Source organism: Perca fluviatilis, chromosome 14 (assembly GCF_010015445.1).
Source record: "Perca fluviatilis chromosome 14, GENO_Pfluv_1.0, whole genome shotgun sequence".
Taxonomy (NCBI): domain Eukaryota; kingdom Metazoa; phylum Chordata; class Actinopteri; order Perciformes; family Percidae; genus Perca; species Perca fluviatilis.
In genome coordinates, this window is record NC_053125.1 from 21,241,609 (window position 1) to 21,254,790 (window position 13,182).

At 40.3% G+C, this 13,182-nt stretch overlaps 1 protein-coding gene across 10 annotated transcripts in view; it reads left to right on the forward strand.

Annotated features, from left to right (window-relative positions):
• Positions 1-13,182, forward strand: part of si:ch211-200p22.4 (phosphatidylinositol-binding clathrin assembly protein) — a 110,205-nt gene that overhangs the window by 27,527 nt on the left and 69,496 nt on the right. For all 10 annotated transcript variants that reach the window (XR_005641733.1, XM_039823273.1, XM_039823272.1 and 7 more), the window contains exon 2: positions 505-647. Coding sequence is in view for 9 of the 10 variants with exons in the window: in XM_039823273.1 (XP_039679207.1) it covers positions 505-647 (143 nt within the window). In the remaining variant the exon portion in view is untranslated. The remainder of the gene's footprint in view (positions 1-504; positions 648-13,182) is intronic.

Below are 13,182 nucleotides of genomic sequence, written 5' to 3' on the forward strand. Positions count from 1 at the left end.
TACCTCAATACAGACATAAAAGAGTTAAACCTTTTTTACTTGTGTATGTCAAAACATCTTGGTGTGTCCTGCTTATCTAGTTTCCAAGGCTGCGTGTTGTGCAACTTGACATTCTTGCGAAGGTTACATTTTCCAGCAGGTTTTACGTAAATAAATGCCACCTGAACTTCTGCTGACATATCTCAATAGAGAACAAAAAAGAGGGAGATGATGCAGTTGAATGAAAGTCAGGAGAGCGGAGGAGAAGGTTAGAAAAAAAGTCCTGCAGCTAGCACCTGTCCAGCACACTTTATCCACTGAAGAATTCAGCTGAAGCGTGTGCGTTGCGTTCGTCTGTCCTTCCTTGGTACATCTGTGCAGCTGCATTTTTCTGTCTCTGTGTGAAAAGCAATTTTCCGTTGCGCTCCACTGGGGTTATCAAACCTTATTTATTTTTTTTTTTTAAAGAAGCCTTTCTCATTACTGCTGTTGAGTAACTCTTTGTGTCTCTTTTATTGCTGCCAGATCTGATCCACTGCACCAATGAGATGAATGTGAGCATTCCCCAGCTGGCGGACACTCTGTTTGAGCGCACGGCCAACTCTAGCTGGGTGGTGGTCTTCAAAGCCCTTATCACCACCCACCACCTCATGATGTATGGCAACGAGGTAGGAGGCTCACACACACACACACACACACACACACACACACACACACACACACACACACACACACACACACACACACACACACACACACACACACACACACACACACACACACACGAAAACCCCTCCAGGGAAGTCAACGGAAGCTACATCAACAAGTTATAGTATTACTCAAGTCTGTCTCTCCCACACATTCATAAATACAAACATGCATGCACATTTAGATCATTTATACATGTTCATATCAGCATTAGGATCAACAGTGGGTGAGGTGGGAGGGTGACTGGAATACAAACGGCGTGTGCAGCTATTGAGAACGTACACATTGGACACACACAGTGAATAATAGAAATGGCTGTGGAGTGCGGAGAAATTAATTAGCTCAGTATGAGCTGGAGGCGAGATGGGGGACAAGGATGGAATCAAATGAATAATCAAATTAATTAACTTAAAAAAAAAAAAACAGTTGAAAGCTGGAAGAATAACACAGTCCCTCCATGGATTTGCAGACTTTCAAACACAATATCTGGGAAATTAAAATTCAACCAACCTCCGCTATGTTTGGGAGAACTTTTTGTATTTTATTAATTGTGATTTCTTTTGACCAGATGTTGTAATGTTTTTGCAGAAAGAGGTCTGATCAAGTCAGCACAATGTCTCAATGTATATGTGGCAGTGCAGCTTTTGAAAGGGAGAGGAGAGATTAATTCATAATTGTCAATTTATTAATTTCTAACAAGATGGAAAGAGAATATTTTGTTCTTCAAATACACTATTGTAGCTTGCATTTACATTAATCCTCTAGTATGCAGACTGTTAATAATTCAGAACGTAATTCCTTTAAAACCCAACTGATAGAACACGAAAAATTCACTTTGATATTCAGATGGACTGGTGCCATTTGGAGCTTACTATACTGGTATATTTAATGAAAACCGCAATCCAGGGACTGTGTGTTTTGCTTTGTTGTGATATATTTTCTTTAATCACACCATCAAATGTTTGATCCCTAGATTATGCAGTACTTTGTGTAACATGCAGTATGCCTACTCTTATGTATATCCATTTTGTATCTACTAAGTGCCACCTTTATTTTCTGTGCACACACAATTCTAGTAACTTAACTTTAAGGAAACATTTCCAACATTTAGGGAAATACATTTATTTGCCTTCTTTCCGAGTGTTAGATGAGAAGATCGATGCCACTCTGGTGTCTGTACGGTAAATAAGAAGCTAATGCCAACTGCCAGTTAGGTTAGCTTGGCATAAAGCGTTGCTTTTACTCTTCTGTTTTTGTATGAATTAAACAAAAAAATGATATAACACGTTTTTTAATGAACTTTGGCGGTGTGGGCAGGTGGATTTTATAACCTTTGAACAGAGCCAGGCTAGCTGTTTCCCACGGTTTCCTGTCTTTGCTCTAAGCTAAGCTAACCTGATGCTGGCTGTAGCTTGAATTGTAGCCGTTTAACTGAAATGTCCAACTATTTCTTTTAAAAAAAAGAAGAAGAAAAAAAGCGACTCATTTTCTGCTGACTGTATCTAATTTTGATAAATGTCTTTGTAAAACTGGGATTTCCTTGTAACCAAAAGTGACTAATTATGGGCTGGTGCACATTATACATTGTGTGCTAATACACATCTTACATGCAAAGACCTTCTTGTACACAAGCACACACTCAGCAGTTAAACACTCAGAAACAGACACGCCCTGCAGCACATTCCTTTCAATTTCCATTAAAATAGGGAAGCATTGCTTCCTTGTTTAGTCAGAATCACTTGTGTCGACATTACGCAATGCTTCCTTTAGTTGGTTCCTTGTTTATTACGTTAATCTAAACTTCCTCTGAAAAGATGAAGACTCCCGTGTGAGATCATTGTACGAAACATGCCTCTAAACTCACTGACACCCAAACGGCAGCCTGGCTGATTTCACAGCTGCTAAAATAATATTTTAGGTGTAGAGAATTAGACCAAAATTAGATTTATTTTGGCGGTAAGAGGTGCATAACTGACGAACACAAGCCAGGACCTCACATACAGTTCAGAGAGACATCAGGTCATTAGAAGACTCTGTGCTAAACGTTGTGCTCAAGCTGTGGAAATTCCCGCAACATTTTTTGATTAAACCAAATCATGCTAAGTAGGTCACTGCAGAGCAGCAGGAAGTGGTTAAGAGGTATTCCCAAGCTGTAGGCTGATTTATCCCGGAGTTGTCGCTGTCAGATTGAACCTTTTTGATGTTGATGTCTCAGCTAGAGTGACTTAACAATGATTTGAACCCTATGCTAATCCCTGATTTCTGCATGACATAAGAAGGGTTTGCAGAGATCATTTACAACCACTTTATTTCTGTAATGGTAGATTCTCATTCTTGTCAACGATAACTAAGTTAAGAGAGAGAGATCTTTTTTTATATTAATATAGCTTTACATAACTGTCTTCCCATTTTTTATTTTTTTTTGTCTTCGATCCATTGTGAAGTGATATTGAAATAACAGCATCTTTAGAACAGAAGCAATATTAATACCGGTTATCATATTGTGTTGTTTTCACTATGCCCTGTAGCAAGTAAAGCAAGTCGAGCTGTGGATATGAAATGTGAATGGTAATCCTGTTCCTCAAATTAATAGGCCATACTACATAAGCATTAGAGTTAGTAATAATTCAAGTGCAGTGCACATGCAAAATGCAGTGTTCTATTGGCAGTATGCTGCTCTTTAGTGGAAGCTACTAATATAATGTACAGTCATTTAAAAGCCCTTATTCAAACCCACCTGCAGTGCATTACAGCACTGCGTTCCTACTTTAGCCCCACAGAGCGAGGCACCAGGCTGTAGTAGAGCAAGTGTGTGTATTCATCAGCCTGCATTCATCAGGCCTGTCAGGCCGGGGGTGCTGACAGAGGCTCAGCAGCCAGGTGTCCCTGCTCCCTCTTGGCCGTCCCATCCATTATAGTCAGAGCTGAGAGAAATCTGGCCGTAAAATTAGAAACCACAGACCCACAGAATTGGGGTCAATAGACTGTACATTCCTTTTCAGATCAACACGCTGACTGGTTCAAGCTTGGCCGGCACACTGAAGATGGCCTTGTACAATGTCCAATAAATGCTCCCGATAGTAAAGAGCATTTACATCGAATGAAGTCAGACGGCTTTCTTGCGGCTTTTTGTGTGAAAAGAAAATGCCTTTTGTCACCTATTTTTGATTTTAAGGGCTACCACGGAGTGTTTGATAATGTTATGATGGATACAAGCATTAACATAGCCGATTTGTGTCACTCCACATATTAGATATTGGCCCACTTCTGATATGATGAAAGCTCCATCCTGAAAGGTTATTTTTTCGGTTCACCCTGCTTTTAAAAAGCTGCTAAGCCTGAAGCAATTTCATTTGTGGGGTTTCAGTGACCGTGTTTTAGTCTTTAGTGTTTTAGTCTCCTCAGGACTCTGTGCTGTACTTTCAGGGACTTTTCTAATAAGAATAAAGCTCAAGCTCAGGAAAAACTGCCTGAATGCATGTTTTTGGGACATAAAAATTAAGTTGTTGTTATTATTATTATTTTATTATTACATTAACCCAATATATTGGGTATTTGAGAAGGAAGAAGAGTACACAAGAAAAGGAGGAAGAAGGAACCGAAGGTAAGAAGAAGGGAGAATCGAAGGAGATGTAGAAATATAAGAGGTAGAGAGGTTGAACAGGAAAGAAGGAAAAGAACAAAAGGAGCTTTGGAAGAAAAAGATGGGAGAATAAGGAAGGAAATGATGAGATAGATAAGTAATGAAGGAGGTAATAAAGGTAAATAGGAGGCAGAGAAGGAAAGGAGGAGATAAAGAGGGAATACAAGGAGTAAGAAGAGGTAAAGAAGGGAAGAAAAGGTTGAAAGGAATGGGTTTTTTCAGTTCAAAGTGCTGGTATCGGTATCATCCTTTAGTTTTTACCTTCAACATTCTAAATTTGAATACTAATTTCCATGAATACATCACATAACAGACATTCAATGGCAGCGATACAAACAGTGATACATACACTCTCACTGAGCAATTGTGGGATATGAATAAATAAATATTAATGGTATGACTGTTAGCAGTGTAGGTTTATTACTGCCATTTTAGTCATCCAATGGCAATGAAAACTGCGAGATATGTAAGCTTGATACACATCATACATGAGCAAACTATAAAACATGTAGTTTAGGTTGAGCTCAAAAGTGTATGTGGACTACAACTCGCTTTGAATTTCCTGCAGGCCTGTGGCCAACACGTGGAATGTGGATCAACAGACTGTAATATCTGAGCATATTCAAATTGAGTCTATTCATTGTAAGTTGGTCTGGATGTCAGCAAAATGCAGCCATTTAAAATGCATTTTATTCTGCTGTTCCCTGGTAATATATTTAGCCCTTGCTTTCAAATCCAATGTGGAATGAATTTACCATTCAGAGCAAATAGCAGGTGAATTCAGTTTTAATATATCTTCTTTGCCTGGGATCGTGATTAGAGTAATAGGTGTGTGTGTGTGTGTGTGTGTGTGTGTGTGTGTGTGTGTGTGTGTGTGTGTGTGTGTGTGTGTGTGTGTGTGTGTTACATTGAATAGACTCAATTTGAATATGCTCAGATATCACACACACACACACACAAAATGCGTGTGTGGATAGTCGACAGAACGGTATTGGTACTCATTCGGTTCTTCATCTCCAATTTTTGTCCTTCCTGCCAAGAAGCAATCCTGGCTCACTCCCCAGTGACACTCTGAATCTTATGAGCAATCAAGAGTCAGTCAATAACTTTGATCACGATTTCACTTTCGTGCTAGTACAAAGCCACTTTAAGAGTACATCTAAAAGAAACACCACTGCAGGATCTGGAGTTAGCGTTGCATCGTGTCTACTCCTCGGTGATCGTTGCCGAACTTTACAGAGCAACAAATGCATGAAGTTTAAATGTTGAAATAATCTACAAGCAGGGATGGGATGAGATCTTAGTCCTGACTCCTTATCTAGCCATTGTCTCAGTTGTTATTATGTATCAGCATGTGTCTCTGCTTCCAAGCCTTTGTATGATGAGGCCAATATGTACCAAAACAATCCTGCAGGAAATCCCAAACAATGGCTGGGTGAGCCATTTTACAGCCCCTCACCCGCAGCCTTAGAACTCTCAACCCCCCCCCTCTAGGGAGCTCCATCCCTGGACAGGGGAGCTCAGACTACTGGGTCTCTCTCCTGGGAGTGTGTAATGCTTCCACCACTCAAGACCTAAACAAGGTTATATGAAGGTAGAGAGGAAGTGAGGATGCGTGATATAAACAGGGAGGTTAATTTTCTTGCAGAATTACGAGAATGGGGCAAAGATGTAGCGAATGATCGTACAAGACATCAGTGTCCGTGTGAGAGGCAGAAAGGGGTCATATAGAAGTCAGTCAGTTTAAAAATCGATTTTTGAAAGGCTAAAAGCCCTTCTTTAAATGGATGTTTTGACACATAATCTAGCTGAATTTATTATCTTTCCCAGCATTTCTTGCAACTGATTTTCCAATTCTGATTTAGTTATTTTTAATGCCACGAGATATTTTGTGGTAATGCCTTCTTTGGTTTGGTTTCCATTAAAGTGGCTATATGTAACTTTCAGTTTGTGTTGATTCTAGCAGCCGATTTGGACAATAGTGGTGGTGTTTTTACCACACGTGCTGTCGTAAATGTCACTGTAGATTTGTTTAAGTCAGTGGGAGGTCATACAGTTGCGATGAATGTTTTGGTCAGAAAAAAAATCATTCATTTACATTAAGAGAATAAGTTACAGAGGCATCATTGCATTTCAAGTGTTGCATACGGTAACAGCCTATTTTCAGACTGATCTCATGAATTGGCGTATGTATGACACGCCAATTTGTATTCCGTTTTTGCGTGTTATGAAGACGCATAATCGCATTTTTGCGTGTATATCAACGCAAATCGGCCGCCATTGGCCTATATTGCGAGTCCATTTCCGCCGTAGTGAGTGGTATAAAGGAACGAGGGATTGGGTAAGGAGGTAGGTTGGGGTGGCGGATGGATGGGTAAAACACAGGGCTTTCATCTGTGAGAGCCGGGTTCGCGCCTCGCGTGTGGCGATTTTTCGGCCGTTTTTTGCCGTTTTTTGTTTTTAATTTTTGGTTTTTAATAAGCCTTACCCAATGTTTCTTTCCTAAACCCAACCATTTGTTGTTGTCGTAAGCGTGTTTTAGTCGTTATTTTCCGTGTTTTTGTCACTGTTTTGTTACTAAAGCCTTTCCCTGTGTTCTTTTCCTAAACTCAACAATTTTTTTTTTCTTGCGCGGGGTGTGGCGTTGTTCGCGATAGTACGTCAGCGATAACGGCCAGCGGATGGCGAGCCGCTAATGTGGGTCTGTTTACATCAGCTGTTTCCAGCGTGTATCATACACGTGGATAGCTGAAAATGGCGTAAAATAACACGCCATTTGGCTTTATGAAAGTGGCGTATATATTTACGCAAAGTCATGATGCCATGTTGCTATTTTGGATGTATCGTGAGCTAAACCGGGTAACAACGTTATCACTGTCACTGTGTCACCAGCCAAAGTATTAGGAGTTTGTTGTGGCAACGAACGTAATAATAACATAGATTCATTAAGCGCATTTCATGAAACCCATGGACGCTTTTCACAAGTACAGGGGGGAAGGGAAAAGAAAATAGTAGCCCAACACAAACGCAGACTGAAAAGAAATAAAAACCGGGCGCTAAATGGAAGGGCGTAATTTTAATGTCGGCTACTGACGTACAACTACATCGCGCAATCTAATGTTATTTTATGAAGGAAATAGGTCTGAGGGCCAATTCGAGGTGGGTTTGGAATAATTTACAATCCCGTAATTGTCTCAATCTGTTGAAAACTCGACCGAGTGTGACTCGCGTTTTCGCCCGTCGTCTTTCACTTTCCCTTTTAGCTTTAGTTGTTATTGGTATAATTTCCTTTTTTGTGATGGACCTGCCCCAGTATCAACCATAACTACAGCAGATAACTTCTAAAATAACATTAAAATACAATTAGACCTAGCCTATATAAAGAAATCTACTGTTACCTTTTACCTGGCTGGTTACGTTAACCCAGGCTTTTTCGATGTTACAAAGAAAGTCAGAATATGTTACAGTAGCACGGTCTACCTGCCGTAAATCATTCTGTGACTTTGCGGGAAAAATCTAACCCAAGCGACGGCACTAATACAAACTATGTTAAAATAGTGATCTTTTCACTATTAGTCTCGTTTGCTGTTACAGGTCATTTAAGATCATTATATTAAAAATGATACATATAGTCACTTTAAGCTCTATTCACTGTACAACAGCTATAAACAAAATCCTAAAATAAAATAGGATGTCAAATCATATTTTCCTAACTGGCATTAACTTATTAAATTCTACATCCAATCCCATTACTCAGTGAACGCATGAACTATCAATAACTTGTGAACAAAAGGAATTCATGCGGTGTGTGCACGTTTCTTATGTATCCAGGAAGGCTTCATTTACCGTGGTACACATAAGCCAGATACTCAGTGGCTAACTTGTTGCAAACACTCGCAATTCTGTAATGTGACAAGGAGAAAAGTTTTAAATATAATAGTGAGGTTTGACAAAAAATTAAAAATCCTTTTAGTGAATAGAAACATCTGTCAAAAGTAGGAAAGTAGCCAACAAAGAGACACAAGCTACAACTACTCGTACAACTCTACAAACGTCAAACTTCATGGAAATCCATCTAATAGTTGTCATGGTGGTGCTGGACAATAAGTCGAGGGATCACCAAATTCAGTAGGCCTCATTCTGTGGGGACCATGAATGTCTGTACACAATTTAATTTCCATTCCATGTAATAATTGTTGACATATTTCAGTCACCACCAAAGTGCCGCTAGCATTGTCTAACTAGAAGAGTACTTGGTGAGCACAGACCTCTGCAAAAGCATGTTGCAATGTTATTGCAGCGTGAAGTTTCCCAGTCAGAAACTCATTTTTTTGATTATTCTTACACACTTGAATGCACCACAAATGCCCTATCTTGCAATGTTAACGAAAATGATTTGTGTATCCACCTGTGATTCGGATCTGCTCCAAAATGTAATGGGATCTTCCTTGGCCCATGCTGCACCATTTCCCCAGGTTTCATGGAAATCTGTTTCTTTTGTAATCCTGCTGACAAACAAACAAACAAACAAACCAAGCCAAAAACATACAGTACATAACCTCCTTGGGGGCGGTAATAAAAATGAATGTGCCTCCTCAGTACACCCAGTCAGATCTTTGAAATTGGTGTTTACTGCACAGCTTTTATATTAGAAGTGGATTCTGATGTTTTGTCCTGAACTTGGATTTGTTCATGAGATTTTTATACCTGATCTTAGTTATTCTAATGCTTACAATTAAGAAAAAAACAAATCAAGAGTTTGAACAATGACTTTCTCCCCTCAAATTTGGTTTTGTTGGAAAGAATTCTTTAAATGCTAAACTAACTAAATGCTTTTGCTAGTTGAACACTGCAGAAAATGAACCGCCTCCACTCTAACCTGTCAGGCTTAAACATTATTTATTTTATGATGAATAGCCTTTTTTACAGTAATAGCCCTTGTAGTTTTCCCTCAGTGTACTGTGACTTCGAGGAATGTCACAGCACAAAGATTTGCCAGACCGCAAGGTACAGTATAACAACACTGTGAAAGCCTTTTCTGGGAGTTTGTTTTGAAGGACGTCAAGTCCTCAGACATCCTTCCCATCATCCTTTATTTTTCAGCACTGGATAGTTGTAAGTGTCAGCGGGGGAAATTACAGTCTGATTGATTGCACCTAAGTGCACCCGGAATCAGAATACAGAACTGTGACTCTGTACATCAAAACTGAACACAGGCATAGGATGGAGTACATTAAAAGAGGGAGGGCAAAAGAAGGAGAAGATGGAGAGAGAGAGAGAGTAGACAGAGTGTGAGAGTCATTAAGGACATGAGAGGAGACAGGGACGGTCTGGCGAGGACACCAGTGAAAGTGCTGATGGTAGCAGGACATGCCGCTTTCCTGTGTGTGTGTGTGTGTGTGTGTGTGTGTGTGTGTGTGTGTGTGTGTGTGTGTGTGTGTGTGTGTGTGTGTGTGTGTGTGTGTGTGTGTGTGTGTTTTTTATGGCAGTGTGAAGTTGCGGTGTGAGTCTCCACCCCCCCCCCAACCCACCTCGCCCGCCACCAGTGCCCCAGATAGCGAACAGCCCATTTGTTTCAGTGACGTCAGCGAAGCACTCTCTATCACTACACTCCCTCTGCCTCCTCTGGGAAAGCGAGGACACAGACAGAGGCAGAGATTTAAGCAAAGATAGGGTGTGTGAGATATTGTGAAAGACAGTTATTTGACTAGGCAAGAGAAGGAAGACAAACAGTTGAGGAAAAAGAGAAGAAAAGGGAAAATGTAAGACCAAGAGAAGAGAGGCTGTAAAGATCTGCTGACTCAAGCACTGTGTCAAAGGGAGCAGGGATGGGGAGGATGTTGTGTGTGTGTGTGTGTGTGTGTGTGTGTGTGTGTGTGTGTGTGTGTGTGTGTGTGTGTGTGTGTGTGTGTGTGTGTGTGTGTGTGTGTGTGTGTGTGTGTGTGTGTGTGTGTGTGTGTGTGTGTGTGTGTGTGTGTGTGTGTGTGTGTGTGTGTGTGTGTGTGTGTGAGGTCACCCTGACTCTAATAGGGGTCACTTGTGATAATCTGAAGAGCCTGAATGCGCATGCATACACACACACAGGCTTCCTATCAGCTCCTGGTGTGGCAAACATGAAGATGATTAGTGTCGAGGCAGGTGTGTGTGTGTGTGTTCCAAACATGCTATCTCAACAAAAAATGTAAAACTCCAGGGTGACCCACGATGAGCTGACAACCTCACCGCACACTTACTTATGCTCCTACAGGCAGATAAACAACTTTTTCCAACTCAAGTAAATTGGCTGCATCTGTGTGATCATTAGATAAAAGGTGTGTGTGTGTGTGTGTGTGTGTGTGTGTGTGTGTGTGTGTGTGTGTGTGTGTGTGTGTGTGGTGTGTGGCCGTCCTACTGGGCTTAGCAGATTCAGCCAACCAGAAACTTGTTAAACTAGCTCAGTAGAGATTCTCCCAGCCAGGGATCTGATTTTGTTACTTTTTTGTCTTCAGTAGTGATTCTGATTATTGATTTTATAATATCTGCTGACCCCTCCTCAGAACAGTGATTGTCCAGTCATAGCTTAGCAACCATAACAAGGCATGGCACGGCCTGTCAAGCTTTGGATTTTTTCACATGTTGAGGTAGCATGCATTGTGCTGTAGTAAGGGCGATTCAGCATTTAACAAGATTGGAGGGTTGTTTATGTGAGGGCAAAATTGTATTAAATAGATCGTTAGCATGTGGGGATAACTATCTTCCTACTAACTGTAGTAACCGAGCATTACTTCCAAGGACAAGGAGCAAAATATTAACTAGAAGGGCACTTGGAGAGTGCAGACCCTCACCAAGGCCATGACCTATCTCGCTATGTTAACAGTCCATTCTAGGGCTGGGCGATAGGGAGAAAATCAAATATCACGATATTTTTGACCAAATACCTCGATATCGATACCGCAACGATATTGTAGTGTTGACTATTGGTGCTTTCACAAAATATTTACCCAATGAGGTTTTTGATAAATAATCATCAGTAATGTGGCTATAATGACTAAGTGGGTAAAGGCAAATAATAGAACAGTTACAACAGTCTGGTAAGTTCAGAAAATGACATCACTTTACTGTAATGCAGCCTTTAAAACCAGGAAAAGACAAAACTTATGCCATATAACAATGTTATATATGTCATATTACGATATAACTATATATGTATGTATACACTCACCTAAAGGATTATTAGGAACACCTGTAAGATTTCTCATTAATGCAATTATCTAATCAACCAATCACATAGCAGTTGCTTCACTGCATTTAGGGGTGTGGTCCAGGTCTAACCAATCTCCTGAACTCCAAACTGAATGTCAGAATGGGAAAGAAAGATGATCTAAGCAACTTTGAGCGTGGCATGGTTGTTGGTGCCAGAGGGGCTGGTTTGAGTATTTCACAATCTGCTCAGTTACTGGGATTTTCACGCACAACCATTTCTAGGGTTTACAAAGAATGGTCTGAAAAAGGAAAAACATCCAGTATGCTGCAGTCCTGGGGGGTGAAATGCCTTATTGATGCTAGAGGTCAGAGGAGAATGGGCCGAGTGATTCAAGCTGATAGAAGATCAACTTTGACTCAAATAACCACTCGTTACAAACAAGGTATGCAGCAAGGCATTTGTGAAGCCACAAATGCGCACAACCTTGAGGCGGTTGGGCTACACCAGCAGAAGACCCCATGGGGCACCACTCATCTCCACTAAAAATAGGAAAATGAGGCTACAATTTGCACAAAATTCACCAAAATTGGACAGTTGAAGACTGGAAAAATGTTGCCTGGTCTGAGGAGTCTCGATTTCTGTTGAGACATTCAGGCCCCTTAGTACCAACTGGGCATCGTTTAAATGCCACAGCCTACCTGAGCATTGTTTCTGATCATGTCCATCCCTTTATGGCCACCATGTACCCATCCTCTGATGGCTACTTTCAGCAGGATAATGCACCATGTCACAAAGCTCGGATCATTTCAAATTGGTTTTTTGAACATGACAATGAGTTCACTGTACTAAAATGGCCCCCACAGTCACCAGATCTCAACCCAATAGAACATCTTTGGGATGTGGTGGAACGGGCACTTATATACACATATATACACATACATATATATATATATATACACACATATATATATACACACATATATATATACACATATATGTGTATATATATGTGTGTATATATATATGTGTATATATATGTATATGGTATATATGTATATGTGTATATATATATATATATGTAGACATATGTGCAGACAGAGAGAGACAGACATGCAGCATATGGTATATACATGTATATGTGAAAAGAGAGGCAGGTGGTATATAGAGAGAGAAAAAGGAAAAGGAATGAAGGAATGGAATCACACTTAGTGGACCAGGTCATGGACACACAGGAAAAAGAGATAATGGAAAAGGAAAGGAAAGAAGATGGAGTAGGAGGGGAGCCGACAGAAAAGAAAGGACAGAAGGAAAAGACATATAGAATGGAAATATATAATGAAGAAAATATAATGGATGAGGAATATGGAATATCTTAGACATGGAAGAGGAATAATGAATAATATAGGAAAGGAATAGTATTTAATGGATAAGGAAGAATGGAATAGTAGGTAATAATGGTAGTGGTGGAGGAAGGAATGGATGGATATGGATAAATAGTGGGGAGAGTGGAGGACACAGAAAGGAGTGGAGGAAATATAAGGAAAGGGTGGTGGATGAAAGGAAAGGAATGAAATGAAATGAAATGAAATGGAAATGGAAATGGAAATGGAAATGAAATGGATATATAAATGGAATGGAAGGAATGGTGGAGGGTGGAATGGAATGGTAG